Source organism: Chiloscyllium punctatum, chromosome 18, assembly GCF_047496795.1.
Source record: "Chiloscyllium punctatum isolate Juve2018m chromosome 18, sChiPun1.3, whole genome shotgun sequence".
Classification (NCBI taxonomy): Eukaryota; Metazoa; Chordata; class Chondrichthyes; order Orectolobiformes; family Hemiscylliidae; genus Chiloscyllium; species Chiloscyllium punctatum.
In genome coordinates, this window is record NC_092756.1 from 69,014,671 (window position 1) to 69,039,585 (window position 24,915).

A 24,915-nucleotide genomic window follows, 5' to 3' on the forward strand; every position below is an offset into this window, starting at 1 on the left:
CTCACTGTTCTACAGACCCTCATCTCATTCTCACTCTGTTATACAGACCCCATCTCATTCTCACTGTTCTACAGACCCTCATCTCATTCTCACTCTGTTATACAGACCCCCATCTCATTCTCAATCTGTTATACACACCCCTACCTCATTCTCACTCTGTTACACAGACCCCCATCTCATTCTCACTCTGTTATACAGATCCCCATCTGATTCTCACTCTGTTATATAGACCTCCTTCTCATTCTCACTGTTATACAGATCCCCATCACATTCTCAATCTGTTATACAGACCCCTATCTCATTCTCAATCTGTTATTCAGACCCCCATTTCATTCTCACTGTTATACAGATCCCCATCTGATTCTCACTCTGTTATATAGACCTCCTTCTCATTCTCACTGTGTTATACAGACCCCCATCACATTCTCACTGTGTTATACAGTCCCCATCTCATTCTCAGTCTGTTATACAGACCCCCATCTCATTCTCACTGTTGTACAGACCCCCATCTTATTCTCACTCTGTTATACAAACCCCCATCTCATTCTCTGTTATACAGACCCCCATCTCATTCTCAAATTGTTATACAGACCCCCATTTCATTCTCACTGTTATACAGACCCCCATCTCATTCTCACTCTGTTATACAGACCCCCATCTCATTCTCAATCTATTATACAGACCCCCATCCATTTTCAATCTGTTATACAGACCCCAATCTCACTCTCACTGTGTTATACAGACCCCCATCTCATTCTCACTGTGCTATATAGACCCGCATCTCATTCTCACTGTGCTATATAGACCCCCATGTCATTCTCAATCTGTTATACAGACCCGAATCACATTCTCACTCTGTTTACTGATCCACATCTCATTCTCAATCTGTTATACAGACCGCCACATCATTCTCACTCTGTTATTCCAACCCCCATCTCATTCTCACTGTTACACAGATCCCAATCTCATTCTCACTGTGTTATACAGTCCCCATCTCGTTCTCAGTCTGTTATACAGACCCCCCCATCTCATTCCCACACTGTTATACAGACCCCCATCTCATCCTCAATCTGTTATACAGACCCCCATCTCATCCTCAATCTGTTATACAGACCCCCATCTCATTCTCACTGTGTTATACAGACCCGAATCACATTCTCACTCTGTTATACCGACCCACATCTCATTCTCAATCTGTTATACAGACCCCACCTCATTCTCACTGTTATACAGACCCCAATCTCATTGTCAATCTGTTATACAGTCTCCCATCTGATTCTCACTGTGTTATACAGACCCCCATCTTATTCACATTCTGCTATACAGACCCCCATCTCACTCTCACTCTGTTATACAGTCCCCTGTCTCATTCTCACTGTTATACATGCCCCCATATCATTCTCACTGTTATATAGACCCCCATCTCATTCTCACTGTGCTATATAGACCCCTGTCTCATTCTCTGTGTTGCACAGACCCCCATCTCATTCTCACTATTATACTGACCCCCATCTCAATCTCACTGTTATACTGGCCCCAATCTCATTCTCAGTCTGTTATACAGACCCCCACTTCATTTTCACTCTGTCATACAGACCCCCACCTCATTCTCATAGTCATACAGACCCCCACGTCATTCTCACTCTATTATACAGACCCCCATCTCATTCTCACTGTTATACTGACCCCATCTCATTCTCACTGTTATACAGACCCCCACCTCATTCTCACTCTGTTATACTGACCCCCACCTCATTCTCACTATTATACTGACCCCCATCTCAATCTCACTGTTATACTGGCCCCAATCTCATTCTCAGTCTGTTATACAGACCCCCACCTCATTCTCATAGTCATACAGACCCCCACGTCATTCTCACTCTATTATACAGACCCACATCTCATTCTCACTCTGTTATACACACCCCCATCTCATTCTCACTCTGTTATACAGACCCCCCCACCTCATTCTCACTCTGTTATACAGACCCCCACCTCATTCTCACTGTTATACCGACCCCCATCTCATTCCCACTCTGTTATACAGACCCCCACCTCATTCTCACTCTGTTATACTGACCCCCATCTATTCTCACTCTGTTATACAGACCCCCCACCTCATTCTCACTGTTATACAGACCCCCATCTCATTCTCACTCTGTTATACAGACCCCCATCTCATTCTCACTCTGTTATACAGACCCCCATCTCATTCTCACTCTGTTATACAGACCCCCATCTCATTCTCTCTCTGTTATACAGACCCCCATCTCATTCTCTCTCTGTTATACAGACCCCCATCTCATTCTCACTCTGTTATACAGACCCCCCACCTCATTCTCACTCTGTTATACAGACCCCCATCTCATTCCTGCTGCTGTACAGACCCCCGACTCATTTTTACTCTTATACAGACTCCTAGTCTCATTCCCACACTATTATACAGACCACTGTCCCTTTCCCATTATAACAGTGTTATAATGACCCCATCTTATTCACACACTGTAAGAAAACCTTCATCTCAGGCCCACTCTATTATTCAGCCCCCTGTCCCATTCCCACAATATTATACAGATGCCCCATTTCAGTTCCGTGCTATTATAAAGATCCTCATATACGTCCCACTCTATTATACAGCACCTCATCGCATTTCCATTCTGTTATACACATCCCCTGCCTCATTCCCACGCTATTGTACAGAATCCAATTTCATTCCTACTACGACATTGTTGGGGCAATGAAACACAGGCTGTGTGACTACTTTGCAGAACATCTATGTTCTGCCTGTAAAGGTGACCCTAAGCTTCCAGCTGCCTGCTGTATCAATGCATCACAATGTTCCCAGGCCAACATCTCTACCTCAGGCCTGCTTAGTGCTCTCGCAAAGCTCAATGCAAGCTGGAAGAACAGCAGCTCATTTTCCGCTTGGGAATCCTGCAACTTTCAGGACTTAGTATCTTCCTTTCCCTTTGGACTCAATCTCTACTTATCACTTACTCCTCTACCACCACATCACTCCACCCCCTGTATTCTCCGTCTGTACCACCTCTTCCTAGCTACCATCAATTCTGGACCCAAAATATTATCTCTGCTTTTTCTCCATGGATGCTGCTAGACCTGCTGAGTTTCTCCAGAAATTTCTGTTTCTGTTTGAACTGAGTGTGAGCTGGGATACTCACAGCGGAAGTCTGGAGGATAGAAGGTGGTCACCTGACTGGGAAAGCATTTAAATGGTTGAGTCTGATATGAGACTTTAACAGTATTTAGGGAGGCAGGCTGAGGCAGGGACAGAGATTGACTAATCCAGAACAGTGGAAAAAATTAAAAATTTAATTCCTGGAACCATATTTCAACTGGTGAATAGTCCATGAGCAGAAAGATTTCCTTGGGAGATGTTGGAAATAGGGTGTAGGTTTGCTCACTGAGCTGTAGGTTCGATACCCAGACGTTTCATTACCTGGCTAGGTAACATCATCAGTGGCGACCTCCAAGTGAAGCGAAGCTGTTGTCTCCTCCTTTCTATTTATATCTTTCTCCTGGATGGGGTTCATGGGGTTTGTGGTGATGTCATTTCCTGTTCATTTTCTGAGGGGTTGATAGATGGTATCTAGATCTATGTGCTTGTTTATGGCGATGTGGTTGGAGTGCCAGGCCTCTAGGAATTCTCTGGCATGTCTTTGCTTAGCCTGTCCCAGGATAGATGTGTTGTCCCAGTTGAATTGGTAGTTTCTTTCATCCGTGTGTAGGGCTATGAGGGACAGAGGGTCATGTTTTTTGTGGCTAGCTGGTGTTTGTGTATCCTGGTGGCTAACTTTCTTCCTGTTTGTCCTACGTAGTGTTTGTGGCAGTCCTTGCATGGAACTTTGTTGATGACATTGGTTTTGTCCATGGGCTGTACTGGGTCTTTTAAGTTTGTTAGTTTTTGTTTGAGAGTGTTGGTGGGTTTGTGTGCTACTAGGATTCCGAGGGGTCTTAGTAGTCTGGCTGTCATTTCTGAAACTTCTTTGATGTATGCTAAGGTGGTTAGGGTTTCTGGCTGTGTTTGGTCTGCTTGTCGTGGTTTATTCTTGAGGAATCTGCGCACTGTTTTTTGAGTATCCGTTCTACTTGAATACGTTGTAAAGGTGGTTCTCCTCTGTTTTCATTTGTGCTGCAGTATGTGGTGGCTCGTTGGAATAGTGTTCTGATACAGCTCTGTTTGTATGTGTTGGGATGGTTGCTGGTGTAGTTAAGTATTTGGTCAGTGTTTGTTGGTTTTCTATATACGCAGGTTTGTAGTTCTCCGTTGTCCTTTCTTTCGACTGTGACGTCCAGGAATGTGAGTTTGTTGTCGGTTTCTTCCTCCTTGGTGAACTTTATGCCTGTGAGGGTGTTGTTGATGATGTTAAATGTCTCTTCTATCTTGTTTCGTTTTGTGATGATAAAGGTGTCATCTATGTAGCGGACCCAGATTTTTATTTTGATGGTTGGTAGGGCTGTTTGTTCTAGTCTTTGCATTACCGCTTCTGCTATGAATCCTGATAGCGGAGATCCCATGGGTGTACTGTTGGTTTGTTTGTAGACTATGTTGTTGAAGGTGAAGTGGGTGGTGAGGCACAGGTCCACTCGCTTCATGATGTTTTCGTTGGTAATGTGATTGATGGTGGTTGGGGTGTGTGTGATGGTCTCTTCTAAAAGTTGCACATACTCTGAGCCGAAAGAGGGAAGGAAACAAACTGAACACACAAGAAAAGAAAACCTCAAAAAAGACAAAAACATTGTTATATTACCTGCAGACAAAGGTCAGCTCACAGTCATCCAGAAGGGACTACATAGAGAAAGCCAACGCACTACTCGCAAACACCAACACCGACCAACAGGTGGCACTAGACCCGACCCCACAACTAGGAAACAAAATTACATATCTCCGAAGAAAATTACACAATTTCGGACAAGTAAACAAGATGGAATTCCAAAACATGAAACTAGACAGGACCAATAGCCCACGATTCTACGGACGACCAAAATCCATAAACCAGGAGCCCCCCTCGGACCCATAGTCTCACTACCCGGAACACCAACTTACAGTCTGCCAAAGAACTACACGCAAGACTGAAATACCTAGTAGAAGAGACACAGCACTCCATCCACTCCACCCAGGAATTCCTAAAAATCATCAAAAACACCAAAATAGAGGAAGACGAAGCAATGATCCCATTCGACGTAACAGCACTGTTCACCTCCATCAATATCGACCTGGCAAAGGAAACACTTACCACACTTTTAGAAGAGACCATCACACACACTCCAACCACCATCAATCACATTACCAACGAAAACATCATAAAGCGAGTGGACCTGTGCCTCACCACCTACTTCACATTCAACAACATAGTCTACAAACAAACCAACGGCACACCCATGGGATCTCCGCTATCAGGATTCATAGCAGAAGCGGTAATGCAAAGGCTAGAACAAACAGCCCTACCAACCATCAAAATAAAAATCTGGGTCCGCTACATAGATGACACCTTTATCATCACAAGGTAGCCTAACCTCGGTTGTTGGTAAAATTCTAGAATCCATCATTAAGGACGAGGTTTCTAAATTCTTGGAAGAGCAGGGTCGGATTAGAACAAGTCAACATGGATTTAGTAAGGGGAGGTCGTGCCTGACAAACCTGTTGGAGTTCTTTGAAGAGGTGACAGGTAGGTTAGACCAGGGAAACCCAGTGGATGTGGTCTATCTAGACTTCCAAAAGGCCTTTGATAAGGTGCCACATGGGAGGCTGCTGAACAAGGTGAGGGCCCATGGTGTTCGAGGTGAGCTACTGGTATGGATTGAGGATTGGCTGTCTGACAGAAGACAGAGAGTTGGGATAAAAGATTCTTTTTCAGAATGGCAGCTGGTGACAAGCGGTGTCCCACAAGGTTCAGTGTTGGGGCCGCAGCTGTTCACGTTATATATTAATGATCTGGATGAAGGGACTGGGGGCATTCTCGCGAAGTTTGCCGATGATACAAAGTTAGGTGGACAGGCAGGTAGTACTGAGGAAGTGGGGAGGCTACAGAAGGATCTAGACAGTTTGGGAGAGTGGTCCAGGAAATGGCTGATGGAATTCAATGTGAGCAAATGCGAGGTCTTGCACTTTGGAAAAAAGAATACAAGCATGGACTACTTTCTAAACAGTGAGAAAATTCATAAAGCCAAAGTACAAAGGGATCTGGGAGTGCGAGTCGAAGATTCTCTAAAGGTAAACATGCAGGTTGAGTCCGTGATTAAGAAAGCGAATGCAATGTTGTCATTTATCTCAAGAGGGTTGGAATATAAAAGCACCGTTGTGCTACTGAGACTTTATAAAGCTCTGGTTAGGCCCCATTTGGAGTACTGTGTCCAGTTTTGGTCCCCATACCTCAAGAAGGACATACTGGCACTGGAGCGTGTCCAGCGGAGATTCACACGGATGATCCCTGGAATGGTAGGTCTCACATATGAGGAACGGCTGAGGATCCTGGGATTGTATTCATTGGAGTTTAGAAGATTAAGGGGCGTTCTAATAGAAACTTACAAGATAATACATGGCTTGGAAAGGGTGGACGCTAGAAAATTGTTTCCGTTAGGTGAGGAGACTAGGACCCGTGGACACAGCCTTAGAATTAGAGGGGGTAAATTCAGAACAGAAATGCGGAGACATTTCTTCAGCCAGAGAGTGGTGGGCCTGTGGAATTCATTGCTGCAGAGTGCAGTGGAGGCCGGGACACTAAATGTCTTCAAGGCAGAGATTGATAAATTCTTGATGTCACAAGGAATTAAGGGCTACGGGGAGAATGCGGGTAAGTGGAGTTGAAATGACCATCAGCCATGATTGAATGGCGGAGTGGACTCGATGGGCCGAATGGCCTTACTTCCACTCCTATGTCTTATGGTCTTAAAACGAAACAAGATAGAAGAGACATTTACCATCATCAACAACACCCTCACAGGCATGAAGTTCATTAGGGAGGAAGAAACCGACAACAAACTCACATTCCTGGACATCACAGTCGAAAGAAAGGACAACGGAGAACTACAAACCTGTGTATACAAAAAACCGACAAACACTGATCAAATACTTAACTACACCAGCAACCATCCCAACACATACAAACGAAGCTGTATCAGAACGCTATTCCAACGAGCCACCACACACTGCAGCAAAGATGAACTTCGGAAAACAGAGGAGAACCACCTATATAACGTATTCAAGAAGAACAACCCATAGACAAAACCAACGTCATCTACAAAATTCCATGCAAGGACTGCCACAAACACTACGTAGGACAAACAGGAAGAAAGTTAGCCACCAGGATACATGAACACCAGCTAGCCACAAAAAACACGATCTCTCTCCCTCATAGCCCTACACATAGATGAAAGAAACCACCAATTCGACTGGGACAACACATCTATCCAGGGACAGGCTAAGCAAAGACATGCCAGAGAATTCCTAGAGGCCTGGCACTCCAACCACAATGCCATAAACAAACACATAGATCCAGATGCCATCTATCAACCCCTCAGAAAATGAACAGGAAATGACATCACCACAAACCCCAGGAACCCCATCCAGGAGAAAGATATAAATAGAAAGCAGGAGACAACAGCTTCGCTTCACTTGGAGGTCCCCACTGATGATGTTACCTAGCCAGGTAATGAAACGTCTGGATATCAAACCTACAGCTCAGCGAGCAAACCTACACCCTAAACCTCAACCTGAGCTACAAACCTTCACAAACCTTGCATGTTGGAAATAGTTAGTATTTATTCAACTAAATGCAAAACAAAAATATATCTCTTGCAGAAAATCTGATTTGGAATATGGTATATGAGTAAGTTCAGATCTGGCATGTGTGAGTGTATGTGCCCAGGAAGAAGAGCTTGTTTTGGAGCTTTGGTTTTCAGTGCTTGCCATCACTTGTTTAGGGCACGTTCCTCACCTTGGATTGATCATTGATTGATAAAGATAGATTGGAGTGATTAGTTCACAGCAGCAATAACACCCATCTGAATGGGAGAAGGTGAACTAGGTGATGTAGCATTTCCTGTCATGCTCTGCTTTGGAAGGACTAGGTGGCCAGGCTTAGTAACAGGGTGCATAGGCTTTGAGAAGCTGAGCTGAGGCTCCAATAGAACAGTGTGGTTACCAAAATCCCAGTTCAGTCTGAGGCAGTGATCAGAAAGAGGGACGGACCTGCAGACCAGGGAACAAAACTTGTGATGGAAGCCAAAATCAATGGCTGCAGTTTTCCCAATGTTTAATTGAAGGAAACATCAGCTCATTCTGTGCAAGATATGGGATGAATGGTCAAGTGACAGAGGCAGTGGAGGGGTTGGCAATGGCTCTGGGCCTTGTTAAATTCCTCTCAAGGGCATGAAGTGCATTGGTCATTCTCCTCTGAAGATGTAGAGCAGACTCTGGAAGGGCTATCAACCCGCAGGTATTGAAGGGTCACTAGGGAATTTTAGAAAAATATTGTCATCACCAATCTCTGGTAACTTCCTCATCCATATCTATTAAATTTATCAGCTTACCTTTCTTTTACAGGAAGGAACACTTTGGGGATATCTGCAATGCATTGGAATGGGTTTCTAGAGTTAAATTATTTGCTTGTATGATATCCATTAAATTAGAATGAAATCCCTTGGGTTTTGGCTTTTTCGATCTGATCACTAACGCTGTTTCCTCATCAGCAATCGGTACACAGCAAGTCCTCCCTGTCCATGCGCAGGCAGTCACAGAACTCTTCAATTCAAGCGAAGAGGAATCCAAAGGTTCAGAAAAACTCGTTTGTGAAAGCCAACAACAAGCAGCTCGATAAGAAATCAGTAAGCTCTCTTGGTGAGTTATGGAGGTGTGCTTTCCAATGACCAGTAATAATCCCACCAAGAGTCATTTCTATTTGACTGCCGAATGGGTCGTGATGGGCACAGCACACATAATAGAGTGTGGAAACAGGTCATTCAGCCCATTGAGTCCACACTGACCCTCCGAAAACATCCCACCCAGCCCACCCCCCCTATCCCTGTAATCCTGTATTTCCCATGGCTAACCCGCCTAGTTTGCACATCCCTGTGCACTATGGGTATTTTTGCATGGCCAATCCATGGCCTATTTCTCTCTTTCTGTAAGTGAGTGAAATTTCTTGTTATTATTTTTGTATCCATGGATTGAGTTAAATTTCTGTAACATTATGATAAATTGTGTGCTGTCCATCACTACATCTGTTCAGTAGTTTCTAATCTAACCTTTGGTTACCACTTGAAGTGATGCTTGTATCAGAACCAGCAAGGTAAATCCAAGGAGAGATTATTTTTTTCTAGTCAATTATTTAGGGCTTTTTGCACTTTTTCTTTGACAGGAGGTGTCTCAGGATCTGTTATTCACATTCTTTTTTGGTGATTGCTGGCTTCTCGTGTCCTCACTGTTATTGAAATATCTCAGTACATTCTTAGTGTACGCAAGAAATGAACCTTCTAAAGTTTGTGTTGAAGCTTTGTGTTGAATATTAGAAAAAAATTAAAATAAAGATAGAGGTCATGAGAGGATTTTGCAGCTTTAAAAGTGGACAAATCTCTAGCCCAAATGAGATGTGTTGCAGGCTGTTGAAAATGGCAAGGGAGGAGTTAACAGGGCCCTATAGAAAAATAGATACATGGAAATTAAGAGCATAATTTGGCCATTCAACCCTTCGAGCCTGCTCTGCAATTCAATATGAGCATGGCAACTGAGTCCCTTGTCCCCTATTCCAACAGCCTCCCCATTGCTTTTGATCCCTTTAACCCTAACTAACTCCTCCTGAAAATATTCATTGTTTTGACCTCAACCGATCTCTGTGGCAAAGAGTTTCACAGGCTCCTACACTCTGGGTGAAGACGTTTCTCCCCATCTCAACCCTAAATGTATCCTGAGACTTGATCCTGATTCTGAACATCCTTCCTGTGTTTATCCTGTCTAATCCTGTTCGAATTTTATAGGTTTCTATGAGACACCCCCCCCCCTACTATTTTTCTAAACCTTGGTGAATATTTTCCTGACCAATCCACACTCTCTTCATACATAGAGTCAGACAGCACAGAAACAACAACTCCATGCCAAACCAAGTTTTCCAAACTAAAATAGTCCCACTTCCTGCATTTGGCCCCTATCCCATTAAACCTCTACCCTACCCTGGGGAAAGACCGTTGCTATTCACCTTATATATGGCCCTCGTGATTTTATAGGCTTCAATAAGGTCACCCATCAACCCCCTATGCTCCAGTGATGCTATCCAGCCTCTCTAACAGTCCAGCCATTTCAGAGATCAGTCTGATAAGCTTTTGTTGCACTCTCTGTATGGCTAGAATATTCCTCTTCAGATAAGGGACCATAAGTGTCCACAATACTCCAAGTGTGTTCTCACTAAGGCCCTGTACAGTTTGGTAAGAGAATCCTAGTCCTGTACTCAAATGCTCTCTCAACATACGAGAAGGACAGAATGTATCTGTATTTGGAGTGATATGGATATATCAGGGATAGTCGTGTGTGACAGATTTGATCAAATGTTTTGAAGAAGTAACCAGGAGTGTGAATGAGGGTAATATATTTGATATGGTCTATATAGACTTTATCAAGGCTTTTGATAAGCTTCCACAGAGCAGACTGGTCAGGAAAGTATGAGCTGATGGAATCCAAGACAAGGAAGCATATTGAATCCAGTATTTGCTGAGATTTAGGAAGCGGAGGTGATGGTGAAGGGATGCTTCTGAGATTGGAAGCAGGTTTCCAGTGGGCTTCTTCAGAGCTTGGTTCTGGGGCCCTTGCTGTTTATGGTGTATGTTAATAATTTGGAATTAAATGTAAGAGCTACGATGAAGATTTTGCAGGTGACATGAAAATTGGTTGTGTGAAAAATATTAATGAGGAAAGCCATAATCTGTAGGAGGGTCTCAATGGGCTGGTCAGCTGTATAGAACAGTGGCAAATGGAATTGAACCCAGAAAAGTGTGAGGTAATGAACTGGGGGGGGGGGGCTATCAAGGCAAGGGTTTACACAATGAATGGTGGCACCCTAGAAGGTACTGAAGATTAAAGGGATAGTGGTGTGTCTATCCACAGATCCCTGAATGTAGCAGAGTAGCGTTTAAGTGATATTTGGGATACTTCCCTTTGTTAGCCGAGGCTTAGACTACAAAAGCAGAGAGATTATGCTGGAACTGTATAAAACATTGCTTAGGCCACAACTGGTGGGCAGCACAGTGGTCAGCACTGCTGGCTCACAGCGCCAGAGATCCGGGTTCAATTCCCGCCTCAGGCAACTGACTGTGTGGAGTTTACACATTCTCCCCGTGTCTGCATGGGTTTCCTCCCACAGTCCAAAAAAAAATGTGCAGGTTAGGTGAATTGGCCATGCTAAATTGCCGTAGTGTTAGGTGACGGGGTAAATGTAGGGGAATGGGTCTAGGTGGGTTGCTCTTCGGAGGGTCGGTGTGGACTTGTTGGGCCGAAGGGCCTGTTTCCACACTGTAAGTAACTGGGGTACTGCATGCAGTTCTGATCACATAGGAAGGATGTCATTGCCTTGGAAGGAGTGCAGAGGAGATTTCCCTGCTGCCTGAGCTAGGAGGAAAGATGGGAGAGGCTGGGTCAATAATCAGGGAAGATAAATGTAATGTAAGAGCTAAGAGGAGGGTTGAAGAGAATTTTCTTCTCACCCAGAGATGATTGGCATCTGGAGCTCACTGCCTAAAAGGACGAGCTTTCAGAGCACCGCTCCTTCATCAGGCAGCACTCTGAGAGCTAGTGCTTCCACACAAACCTGTTGGTCTCTAGCCTGGTGTTGTGTGATTATTTTACCTGGTTGATTTTAACCTTATTGCGAATCCTCTTGCAAGGATGCCTACCTTGAAGAAGTTCTCCTCCTCTCTCCACAAGAATCTCAGTGAGTCTCTCACTGCAACCCGTCTGCCCAGAAGCTACTCTTTGCTACCTCCTCCCCACTCCCGTTTATCTCTCCACCCTGGAGGCTTCCTGCCTCTATTCCTGATGAAGGGCTTTTGCCCGAAACGTCGATTTTCCTGCTCCTTGGAAGCTGCCTGACCTGCTGTGTTTTTCTAGCACCACTCTGATCTTGACTCTGGTTTCCAGCATCTGCAGTCCTCACTTTTGCCTGCCTGATTTTGAACCTTGTCCACCCCAGTCCAACACCGGCTCCCCCAAGTCATGCCGAAAAGAGAGGTTGAGTCAGACTGTCTCATAACATTGAAGCAATATTTCGATTTTCATTTGTGTCACCAAAGCTTGAAAATGGAATTAGTGTAGTCAGAGGAGGCGATCAAGTGTATCGATGAGGGTGGTGCAGCTGATATAGTTTATATGGGAGACTGATAAAGTAAAAGCACATAAATAACTAGACAAGATGGATCCAAAATTGGCTTAGTTGCAGGAGTCTGAGGGTGGACGTAGAAGGCCAGTATCCAATGAACACCACAAGGTCAATTCTGGATTCCTTATTGTTTGTGATATAAATATAATCAATATAGACGAGGATGAGTTGGGATGAGAAGTCAGTTTATAGATGGTCAGGTGGTTGACAGTGAGGAGAAAGGTGCCCAGTTCCAGGAAGATGATGTGGAGTTAGCTAGAGGTGCAGATCAGTAGCAGATAGAATTTAACCCTGAAAATTGGGAGATGTTGCACTTTGGAATAAGGAACAGGACAAGGGAGTACTCAGTGAATGGCAGGATCCTCCAACTACATGACATTGAGTTCGAGCACCACCATTTTCATGCAACAGATGGCATTGGCAACAAGCTGGATGTCCACTGCTGCCCTGTTTAACAGTTCCTGCAGCAACATCCAGCCCAGGCCCCCTCTGCCACCCAGCCCCAGCCCATTCTCCCCAACCCCCAGCCCCAGGCCGTTCTCCCCAGACCCCAGCCCCAGGCCATTCTCCCCAGACCCCAGCCCCAGGCCGTTCTCCCCAGCCCCCAGCCCCAGGCCGTTCTCCCCAGCCCCCAGCCCCCAGCCCCAGGCCATTCTCCCCAGACCCCAGCCCCAGGCCGTTCTCCCCAGCCCCCAGCCCCAGGCCGTTCTCCCCAGACCCCAGCCCCAGGCCATTCTCCCCAGCCCCAGGCCGTTCTCCCCAGCCCACACCCCAGGCCGTTCTCCCCAGCCCACACCCCAGGCCATTTTCCCCAGCCCCAGGCCATTCTCCCCAGCCCCAGGCCATTCTCCCCAGCCCAGGCTGTTCTCCCCAGCCCCCAGCCCCAGGCCATTTTCCCCAGCTCCCCAGCTCCCCAGCCCCCCAGCCCAGGCCATTCTCCCAGTACTTTCCCGAGGTCATTCTCCCCAGCCCAGGCCAATCTACTCAGCCCCAGGCCATTCTCCCCAGCACGCAGCCTCAGGCCAATCTACCCAGCACCCAGCCCAGGCCATTCTCCCCAGCACCCAGCCCCAGGCCTCTGCCATGCAGCAAGTCCCAGTGGTAGAAACACATCCTCAGGGCACACCATCTGCAAGGATGCTAAATGTAAAGGTATCGCTTCAGGGTCTGAAGGCAGAAAGTTAACACCTGGGTGTGGAGCAATTGACCACCCTCCTCAATGGGAGACTCCATATCTCTGTCATGACCCAGTGATCCCTTTTGACCCAGAAGAAGAAGACCAGCATCTTCAGGACCTTTGTGGAAAAACCAGGAGGAGGGTTCAGAGGAACCAGCCGGAATGACCACACGGTGGCCACCGGTTGGTTTATGACCAGAGGTCGGCTCCTGTAAGATAGCACTCGGAGCAGTCTTGTTCCAGAGACTTTGACCTCAGCTTCTTCCAGTTCTTCAGCCAGGACCCCTCAGCCAGACTAACGTAGATTCCCAGATAGAGGAGATGAGTGGTGCTCCAGCTGAACATCTGTAACTCCTCCAGCAAGGAACCTACCTACCATGGAGTCCAGAACATTTGACCCAGTTGATCCTGGTGAAAGACACGGCTGGGTACACCACCGAGCACTTGAATATCCTCCCCAGGTCAGTCACCTTGGTGAGCGTGAGCAGCACGTTGCCAGTGATAACCAAGAGCACTCCCCCCTATGCCTGGCTATTGCAGAGTCAATCCCAACTACCTCCTCTGTAAGAGGCAATGTTAAATCTCCCTCCTCACAGCTCCTTCACTCCAAGGAGAACAGTCCCAGCCCCTTCAAATAATGCTCTTAACTGATTCCTGGAATTATTCTTGTAAGTCACATCTGAACACTTTCCAATGTCTTCATATCATTCCTGTAATCTGCCACCCACAGCCGAAGGTAAACTGGATTAGACTGGGCGAGACCAGTATATGGAGTGGAGAGGAAGGTTCTCTCATGAGGAAAGGTTGAACAGGCTGTCCTTATAGCAACAGGGGTTTGGAAAAATAAAGAAGCAACTTGATTGTAGCAGAGAAGCTCCTGAGAGCTCTTGTTCAAGTGGATTTGGAGAGAATGTTTCGCCCTGTGAATCAATATAGGAACCACTGTTAAACAAAATCTGCCCTGGTCCACAGTGTTCACTGCTGTGTGTGTGTATCTGCAGTGGGGCACAGTGTTCACTGCTGCGTGTGTGTGTGTGTGTATCTGCACTGGGGCGCAGTTAACACTGCTGCATGTGTGTGTATCTGCATTGGGGCACAGTGTTCACTGCTGCAGTGTGTGTGTGTATCTGCACTGGGGCACAGTGTTCACTGCTGCATGTGTGTGTGTATCTGCACTGGGGCACAGTGTCACTGCTGTGTGTGTGTATCTGCACTGGGGCACAGTGTCACTGCTGTGTGTGTGTATCTGCACTGGGGCACAGTGTCACTGCTGCATGTGTGTGTGTATCTGCACTGGGGCAGAGTATTCATTGCTGTGTGTGTGTGTATCTGCACTGGGGCAGTGTTCACTGCTGCATGTGTGTGTGTATCTGCAGTGGGGCACAGTGTTCACTGCTGCATGTGTGTGTGTATCTGCAGTGGGGCACAGTGTTCACTGCTGGCTGTGTGTGTGTATCTGCAGTGGGGCACAGTGTTCACTGCTGCATGTGTGTGTGTATCTGCAGTGGGGCACAGTGTTCACTGCTGGCTGTGTGTGTGTATCTGCAGTGGGGCACAGTGTTCACTGCTGGCTGTGTGTGTGTGTATCTGCAGTGGGGCATAGTGTTCACTGCTGCATGTGTGTGTGTATCTGCAGTGGGGCACAGTGTTCACTGCTGGCTGTGTGTGTGTGTGTGTATCTGCACTGGGGCGCAGTTAACACTGCTGCATGTGTGTGTATCTGCATTGGGGCACAATGTTCACTGCTGTGTGTGTGCATCTGCACTGGGGCACCGTGTTTACTGCTGTGTGTGTGTATCTGCACTGGGGCACAGTGTTCACTGCTGTGTGTGTGTATATCTGCACTGGGGCACAGTGTTCACTGCTGTGTATGTGTATCTGCACTGGGGCACAGTATTCACTGCTGCGTGTGTGTATATCTGCACTGGGGCACAGTGTTCACTGCTGTGTGTGTGTATCTGCACTGGGGCACAGTGTTCACTGCTGTGTGTGTGTATCTGCACTGGGGCACAGTGTTCACTGCTGCGTGTGTGTGTATCTGCAGTGGGGCACAGTGTTCACTGCTGCATGTGTGTGTGTATCTGCAGTGGGGCACAGTGTTCACTGCTGGCTGTGTGTGTGTGTGTGTGTATCTGCACTGGGGCGCAGTTAACACTGCTGCATGTGTGTGTATCTGCACTGGGGCACAGTGTTCACTGCTGTGTGTGTGTATCTGCACTGGGGCACAGTGTTCACTGCTGTGTGTGTGTATATCTGCACTGGGGCACAGTGTTCACTGCTGTGTGTGTGTATCTGCACTGGGGCACAGTATTCACTGCTGCGTGTGTGTATATCTGCACTGGGGCACAGTGTTCACTGCTGGCTGTGTGTGTGTATCTGCACTGGGGCACAGTGTTCACTGCTGCATGTGTGTGTGTATCTGCAGTGGGGCACAGTGTTCACTGCTGCATGTGTGTGTGTATCTGCAGTGGGGCACAGTGTTCACTGCTGTGTGTGTGTGTATATTTGCACTGGGGCAGTGTGTTCATTGCTGCGTGTGTGTGTGTATCTGCACTGGGGCACAGTATTCACTGCTGCATGTGTGTGTATATCTGCACTGGGGCACAGTGTTCACTGCTGTGAGAGAGGGAGCAAGAGAAAGACGCAAACACACACACACACTCTCCATTTGTTCCACGAACTCCTGCAGGTCCCAGGTCTCCTTCACTAGCCTCAGATTTACAATAAAATGGTGCATGCCATGTTTCAATAGATAGCTTCCTGAAAGCCTCCTTACACCCATTACCCTCAGCAAGGGGCTCTTTGATAAATTCCCTATCAGCTGCTTTCCTCTATCCTGGTCAATGTGGTGGACAAATGCCAGTTTTGCTCCCCTCCTTGACATTGTGAAGCAGCTTCTGCTGTAGATGCAGACAGACACAGTATCACTGTTCTCTCATGGGCAGTTTGATGCAAATTTCAAAGCCAGCGTTGTCCACTAGCAGTCCTCTGGCTCTGGGCCATTGAGTATTGACGATATAGCAATCCATGCTGACTCACCAGGGACCTCTGAAGCAAATAAGAGTATCCCTGTGAACACTGTTCCATGATCCTCTCTTTCTGGGCCCTTTAAATATGGCAGCAGCAGCTCAGTTATCAGGACTGCGATCCGACCCACAACTGCCTGTTATCATTGGTCAGTTCCCATGTCTGCTGGCTGTTAATTGGACAGATACAACCAATCTGCTTTGATATCTCCAGCCAATTGGCTCCATAATCCAAGTTGGGCTCCAACATCAAGACCGTGATCCCTTTCCCTCTGCTGCACCATGACCAAAGACCACATGTGAATCATGATGGACTCCTTTACACATACAATTTACCAGAGTATGAATAAACCTGCCAAAGGAGCTTAGTCTGTTAGGTCACTCCCTAAGCAAGTGTTCAATGCTGCATTCACAGCTTTCATTTTAACTCAGCACCAGCTATTGGACAGTCTTTTATGGGCAACTAATAAGACCCTGAGCTCTCATCGTGTTCCCATCTCATTGCTGTTATAGGTAATGTCCAGGCGGTCAGCAGCATGATGTCAAGCTCCCAAAAATTGACTCGAATTCCATCTCACAAACAGGTGAGACAGACACGTCAGCACTGACCAGTACTCACACTCAATGTGTAACAGGCCTCAAACCAGTTTCCAGATAGCAACCACTTCCTTTCAGTTCCCAATCCAGCCAGGACGAATATTGCAAAACCCACCCGTCCGCCAACACCCTCTAACCCATGCTCACCTTCCATCTTCACTCCCTCAAGTCCACTCTCACTTCCCTTCCTCACTGCCTCACGCCAACCTTCACACCCTACACTCATCTTCCTCAAACCCAGCCTTACCTCCCACATTCTGCTGTGGACCAGACCAACCCCACCCCCCTCAAAATATATTAAGAAGGTAGTTCCAGACCCCAACTTATTTTAAAGGCAAGTGTAAGGCATTGTGTTCTCGATGCAGTTCGATTGGTCAAACTACTGGGCTTGAACCAAAACATGCTTTATTCATACACTATTGTTAAAATACAGACAAAATAAAAATAAAATAATTGGCTTAACTGTAACTATTGATCTCTTTAACAAAATAATTTCAATATTGACTATTACTAATTAACTGTTCCAGTACAGTAACATCCCATAAGCACACCCTTGGAAAATTCAGTGAACTAGAGTTTCTCACATGCAATTTTAACAGCAGGAAGTGAACCTCAGATTTTAGCTGTAACAGAGAGGGGATTAAGAGCTTCATGATCCCAGCAACTGCTCCTGAAAACTTAAACTAAACAAAAAAATCCTGTCAGAGTTTGAGCCCACCCATCAGGCTGCTTCTATTGTTCTAACTTTTTAAAAAAAACAAGACCTCACAAGCAGTTTACTTTATTGCCTTTGGAGCAGACAGATTGTCACCTCAGTCTTAACCTTTCTTCATTATAAAAAGGATAAAGTACACCTCTTAAAGCCACAGTATCTTCATACATTGCTCAAACACACCCTCACTCCCTCACCTCCCACCTACTCTTCCTCCTACCAAAGTGCATGAACTCACACTTTCCTACATTAAACTCCATCAGCTACATTTTGCCCACTCACCCAACCTATCTTTATCCCCTTGCAGGTCCCTTGCGTCCTCATCACAATATGCCGTCCAACCTGTTTTCATATTCTCAACAAATTTGGATTTATTTTGTGTCCCTTTACCAAGTCATTACTGTAGACAGTAAATACTTGAACCCTGGGGCTGATCCTTGAGGCATACCACTAGATATGTCATTTCAAGCTGAAACCACCCCCCACCCCAATTTCTGTGTGTTAAGAAATCGTCTCTCCATACTGATACATTAGCCAAAAAAAATCACCTTTTATGTGACACCTTATCGATGTGGGAGGAGATATTGACAGATCACTCAGATGGAGACGACACTGACAGACCGGTCAATGGTTATCTATTTCAGTTAGAATGACGGACCAATCGGGGAAGGTGACACTGACGGACCAGGCAGTGGCAGGTAATACTGAAGGACCAGAAAGTGGGAGGTGATACCGACGGACCGGTCAGTGGGAGGTGACACCGACGGACCGGTCAGTGGGAGGTGACACCGACGGACCGGTCAGTGGGAGGTGACACCGACGGACCGGTCAGTGGGAGGTGACACCGATGGACCGGTCAGTGGGAGGTGATACCGACGGACCGGTCAGTGGGAGGTGACACCGACGGACCGGTCAGTGGGAGGTGATACCGACGGACCGGTCAGTGGGAGGTGATACCGACGGACCGGTCAGTGGGATGTCATACTGTCACATTGATCACTTGGGAGTTGATAATGATGAATCAGTCAGTGGGAGGTGATATTGTCAACAGGAGATGATAAAGGAAGGTCCTGACAGAAAGCCTCACCTGTTTTTAATGCTTTCTCTCCACAGTCCCATTTCGTGGGCCCTGGGCCAAAGTGTGCGAAGAATTTATTTAATTTGTTTGGCCTTAGTCCTCTGGTTCTGAACTTTCTCCAACAGTTAAACCTTGAACCACAAGCTGGAGAAAACCTTTATGTCACAAGAACAGAGATACAATATTTACCACCATATCCTTCTAGCTGTTTCTATTCTTCACAGCAACCAATAGAGGGGAAATTCTTCATTTCTGTAACTTTCAAATATAATTTGGGGTGGCCCGGTGGCTCAGTGGTTAGCAGGGACCAGGTTCAATTTCAGCCTCGGGCGACTCTCTGTGTGGAGTTTGCACGTTCTCCCAGTGTCTGCGTGGGTGACCTCCATGTGCTCTTGTTTCCTCCCACAGTTCAAAAGATGTGCAGGTGAGATGAATTGGCCGTGCTAAATTATCCATAGTGTTAGGTGCATTAGTCAGAGGGAAATGAGTCTAGGTGAGTTACTCTTCAGAGGGCCGGTGTGGACTTGTTGGGCCGAAAGTCCTATTTCCACACTGTAGGGAATCTGTCTAAATTCCATAGCTCCATTATAATCGCAGGACAGCCAAGGAAAACACTGCGAATGTTGTTTCAACACAGATGGTGGCCATGGCTGGAGAAGATGGATATGGGAGCAAAGGGATGCAATACGAGAATAGAGGACTAAAAGCAGAGGCTACTGATTAAAGTGGAACAGTTGAGACGGATCAAACATTTCTGGCACAGATTAAGATTGACAATAAAATACTCCCAGATATACAAACAATCAGAACACTTAGGAAAGGCAGTAGAAATTAATTATCTAATGAGAAATAATATCTTAACGCTGGAACATATAGGTCTAAATTAGGTTGAAGCTATAATGCCTTGGGAACATGGTCAATTATGAACATATTCGCCACACTAGGATTGTAACATTACTGAACAAACGTGAGGAGCCTGAAGTTGAACTGTAAGTCAAGGGAAGAAGTATGTACTTGTGTTAACAGTGGAATTAAAATTGTAAGAGACTTGAATTATTTGCGATGGGCTGAGATGGAAGGAGACCTTGTATTCATGGGCATTACACCAATCAGAAAGGAAATATTACTTGGCCTGGCTTCTGAAGTAAAGAGTCATTCTGAAATTAGGGGAACAATGACAAATGTGTCATTGAGAAAAACATTCAAAAGTAAAATTCAAGGACGAAGAAACTTGAGCATTGAAAAATAAAATTAGTTTGAGATACTTTTCCCAGATTCAATGGAGGGACAAATGGTAGAACATGAGATCACCCTCTGAAAACGTATTATATTATTGAAAATACAAAGAGGTGAATAGTTACAAATTTAGGGGCATCCAGGAAGGGAATGAGACAGTGGATTGGATTTTCCAAGGAGTGACAGACTCATGCAGATTCCTACTCCAGCCCCTCCTTTTTCCAAAGCAAGGGAGCTTAACACTTCTGAAAGGAGATTCTGTTCAGGGCTCTGCCAGAACATGGAGCCATACTTCCCACTCTACCCATTCTTTCACAACACAGAACTGTCAGAGTTTCAGGCAGACCTCCCCAATCCCTACTTTTCAGTCATCAGCAGCCACATTCTGACATTTAAAGGTTCTGACAGCCACTTTGACAGCAGCAGTCAAACAATAGTACATGAAGTAAGAGTGATGTTAGGATTCTGGGAGGGAAGAGTGTTGGATGCATTCGGGTCTACCGGCCGGGTAAGCTGGATACAGCTGGGGGTGTGGAGGGAGAGGGGGCAGTGCCAGGGTAGGAAGCCAGATGAGAAGGAGTTTGGGTAGTAGGTGGGTAGAATGCCAAGTGGGCAGGATGCCAGGTGACAAGAGGACCATGTAAGTGATACAGTGTTCAAGGTAGTTTGGGCTGTGTAGGACAAATAAAGTCCAGCAGGGTGGGGTGGGGTGGGGTGGAGGAGCAGGACTTTGGTGTTGGGCCTGACAGCAGGGGACTTGGGTTGAGGGTGGGGATAGTGTCTGGTCTCTACTTGGTTTCAGCAGAAGGGCAGTTTGGGGGGTGGTGATCAGGTACAGTCTGACAGTGGGGGAGGGTAGGAATCAGAGGTCCAATGTGGAGCTGGGGTGGGGGGGGGGGGGGCGTGGTGCGCGGGGAGTGAAAATCAGTTCATGGGGGAGAGGGGTTTTGGTCTCATGGAGATGGCAGGTGGGCTGTTAGGTCAGAGACTGGGGGAAGTGTAATTGGGGGTGTGTGAGGAATGTATGACATCACTTGGTGATTAACCCTAAAGATATACAGTAGCTAATAGTTAAATGTAGTTGATAGACTAACTTTATTTGAGTAACTAATTATTTAACTTCATTGGAAGTCTCCAAATTCTCGGATTTAAATGGAAACTTTCAGAGGCTTACAGATAGAGACAACCACTCAGTGAAACCTGCACTTTCCCAGGCAATTCCTTCAGAGTCTGCTCCAGTTGGTTCCCCATTCACAACTCACAGTTACACTAGAGTAGCAACTGTCTGAGCAGCAGAGAGTCCTGGCAAGTGAAAAATCTGAGCCAATGTGTTAAAGTTTAGGTGGATATGAGTTTAGATTACTTACGGTGTGGAAACAGGCCCTTCGGCTCAACAAGCCCACACCGACCCGCCGAAGTGCAACCCACCCAGACCCATTCCCCTACATTTATCTTCACCTAACACTACGGGCAATTTAGCATGGCCAATTCACCTAACCTGCACATTTTTGGATTGTGGGAGGAAACTGGAGCATCCGGAGGAAACCCACGCAGACAGACGGAGAATGTGCGAACTCCACACAGTCAGTTGCCTGAGGCGGGAATTGAACCCAGGTCTCTTGTGCTGTGAGGCAGCAGTGCTGACCACTGTGCCACCCACAATGACTAGGAGATGATTAGGTAAACACACTTAAGAGCATAAGACTACAAAACATAGGAGCAGAAATTAGGCCATTCAGCCCATTGAATCTGTTCCACTATTCAATCACGGCTGATAAGTTTCTCAACCGCTTTCTCTCTGTAACCCTTGATACTCAAGAACCGACCTCTAGAGGAACACTCATTGATGAGGTTCATGAAGGATAATCTCTGCAGTGTTTTGCTGGAGTGAACCACATTCCAAGGTTAGTGAAACACCATGAGGAGGAGGATGTACTATCACAGCAGTAGCAGAAACCTTCCCAGCTTTCTTTAAAACTTTGAGAAGTTTCATTGGCCGTGCAAAAAGAGGATCCTGCTCTTTACCAGCCAGTATGAAAATTGGGGTGGCACACATACCCTCATTACCCCTCCTTCCAATGTCACACTGCAACCAGGTTCCTGGGGTTTTGTTGGCTCTGGGCTGGGAATGGGGAGGGGAGGGGCCTGTGGTTAGGAAGGGGATGTTGGGTCCCTCTCGTGAAGGAAATTCTGGTTGTTTCCATTATGAGGTAATTACCTCCTCATCCAATTTCCTGTGTTTTCCTGTACTATGGACCAGGCCTGACCCCACAAAACATTTCAAGAAAGTAGCCCAGACCCTAACTTTGTAGTTGTTTTAAGTGTAACATGGATAATTCCAGAAGAGGTACAGCTGGTCAAACCACTTAGTCTTAAACTAACCAGAATTTATTTACAAGATTACTGAAGGAACACAAACGAGAACAGAATACAGAATAACTTAACCTATCTGAAAATCCAACAGATTATCCCAACTTAATGATGCTGTTCCCGATACTTGCAACATTCACCCTCTGGCACAAAAGGTAAAATCAAACACAGAGTCTTATAGTCGAGAGTGTGGTGTTCGACAAACACAGCAGGTCAGGCAGCATCCGAGAAGCAAGCAGGAGTCGAAGTTTTGAGCATAAGCCCTTCATCAGGAATGGGTCTTACAGGAGATAAATCAGAGAGAGATGAGCAATAACCTGCAGCTTTTCCCACGCTATTACTAAAAACCAAACCAAACCAAAGAAAAGCTGAGCTGGGAGAACTGGCCACTCCCCTTTTGTTGTACAAGTGATTTTTTTTTAATTTGAAAGCCTGTTGCTTGAGGCAGTATCTGTTAGCTCTCATCAAACTGGCCCTAAAACCCATCAACTTAGATTTTTTAGGAGTCTGTGTCTTTTACGACCTCTGTATAAAAGAAACTAAGGACACCATAACCTTGTTAAAGAAACTGATTCATCACACCAGGGATCATGAGTAAAGTCCTACTCCTTCACATTTCTGTCACTTAGAGATGCATATACCCATCCCAGTCAGGGCTAAAACAGCCTGGCTGTGTAGAGGGGTGTACAGGATGTCAGGATATGTCCTCCCCTATTACTAATGTTCTAGCTTTGCCAGTCTGGGCTAGTAAGTTCTCAACCCAAAATTTCTCCTAGCAGGGCCCTCTCTCCTGTGGGTTGGCCATCTATTCTACACATATTTTCTCTTTCATGGTCCATGTTTGTGTCTTCTCCCATCTATGATCCTCTTCTCGCAAATGTCTCTCCCTTTCCCTCACTTTGTTAATGGCCTTGGATTGTGAGATCAACAGAGGAAGCAAAGAATCAGTCATGTGTCACCAACAGTATCAAACCGTAATTGCTGAGCTGTTTTGCCAGGGTGAGCCAAAGAGTAGCCTGTGACACATAAAGAATACAACTTTACAGTTTTCTCCCTGCCTTTTCCCTAACTGGTGGATTTACAGATGATACTCCCACATACCGTGATGTGATTAAAGCAGGGTTTCAGAACCTGCTGAAGCTGAAAGAGATGAAACAGAAATTGTTGCATCAGCAGCACAAGAGGTGAGTGACGCGATGTACTGAGCACCAGAGTCCATCAGCTGGTATCTGAGTGGGCATCCTGCCAGTGACAGAACAGCTACCCACTCTCCTACATCATGCTACACCTCCTCACAGACCACAGTAAACCTAACCAAGCACTGCTCAATGGACCTTTCTGAAATGTTTTGTTCCAACATATGTTCAGCAATCTAACTGTTAATTAATGAGAGTTTTATCATTCATTCCATCTATCCCTAGACGCTGTACTGATGTCTTGCAGCTCCCAAATTCTCCTCGGCTCCAGGGAAAGGTTTAACTCCGTACTGGTTTTATTATTACATATCTCACTCAAAACAAGCAGCTCTTAGAAATGTTCTGGAAACATTCGTTAAAGTTTCAGCTTGTCAGAGTATCAGGGGCAGCTTGACAAGTGAGCAAGTCTGTTGGGATGGAGGTTTCTTCTGTCCTCTGACTTCTTTATTCATTCACTCACAGAATCTGATCATTGCCAATACCCAACACAGTGGCTCAGTGGTTAGCCCTGCTGCCTCACAGCACCAGGGACTCGGGTTCGATTCCACCCTTTGAGCGACCTTCTGTGCAGAGGATGCACATTCTCCCTGTGTTTGTATGGGTTTCCTCCTAATGCTTTGGTTTCTTCCAAAGATATGCAGGTTAGGTGGATTGGCCATGGATGTGCATGAGAAATGCAGGATTATAGGGTAGGAGGTTGGGTTGGATCTGGGTTGGGTGCTCTTCTGAGGGTCACTGTGAGCTGAATGGCCTGCTTCCACACCGTAGGGATTCTATGACTCCCAGTTGATATTGCCAATCCTGAAAAGCTCTTGGCAAAATAGTGGTGCCAACTGACTGGAGAGTCATATGTAGTGGAACACCCAAAGGCCAGTATTAAGATGAGCACTTCTGTTGTTATGGATTAATGAGTTGGCCCTTGGTACAGGATAGGATCTTAGAACATAGAACATAGAAGAATACAGCGCAGTACAGGCCCTTCGGCCCTCGATGTTGCGCCGATCAAAGCCCACCTAACCTACACTAGCCCACTATCCTCCATATACCTATCCAATGCCCGCTTAAATACCCATAAAGAGGGAGAGTCCACTACTGCTACTGGCAGGGCATTCCATGAACTTACGACTCGCTGAGTGAAGAACC

General features: G+C 46.1%; 1 protein-coding gene across 3 annotated transcripts in view; it reads left to right on the forward strand.

Annotated features, from left to right (window-relative positions):
* Positions 1–24,915, forward strand: part of LOC140489166 (protein FAM227A-like) — a 136,146-nt gene that overhangs the window by 50,787 nt on the left and 60,444 nt on the right. For all 3 annotated transcript variants that reach the window (XM_072588405.1, XM_072588406.1, XM_072588404.1), the window contains exons 12-15: positions 8,710–8,857; positions 17,097–17,167; positions 19,006–19,162; positions 23,658–23,760. In XM_072588405.1, the coding sequence (XP_072444506.1) occupies positions 8,710–8,857; positions 17,097–17,167; positions 19,006–19,162; positions 23,658–23,760 (479 nt within the window). The remainder of the gene's footprint in view (positions 1–8,709; positions 8,858–17,096; positions 17,168–19,005; positions 19,163–23,657; positions 23,761–24,915) is intronic.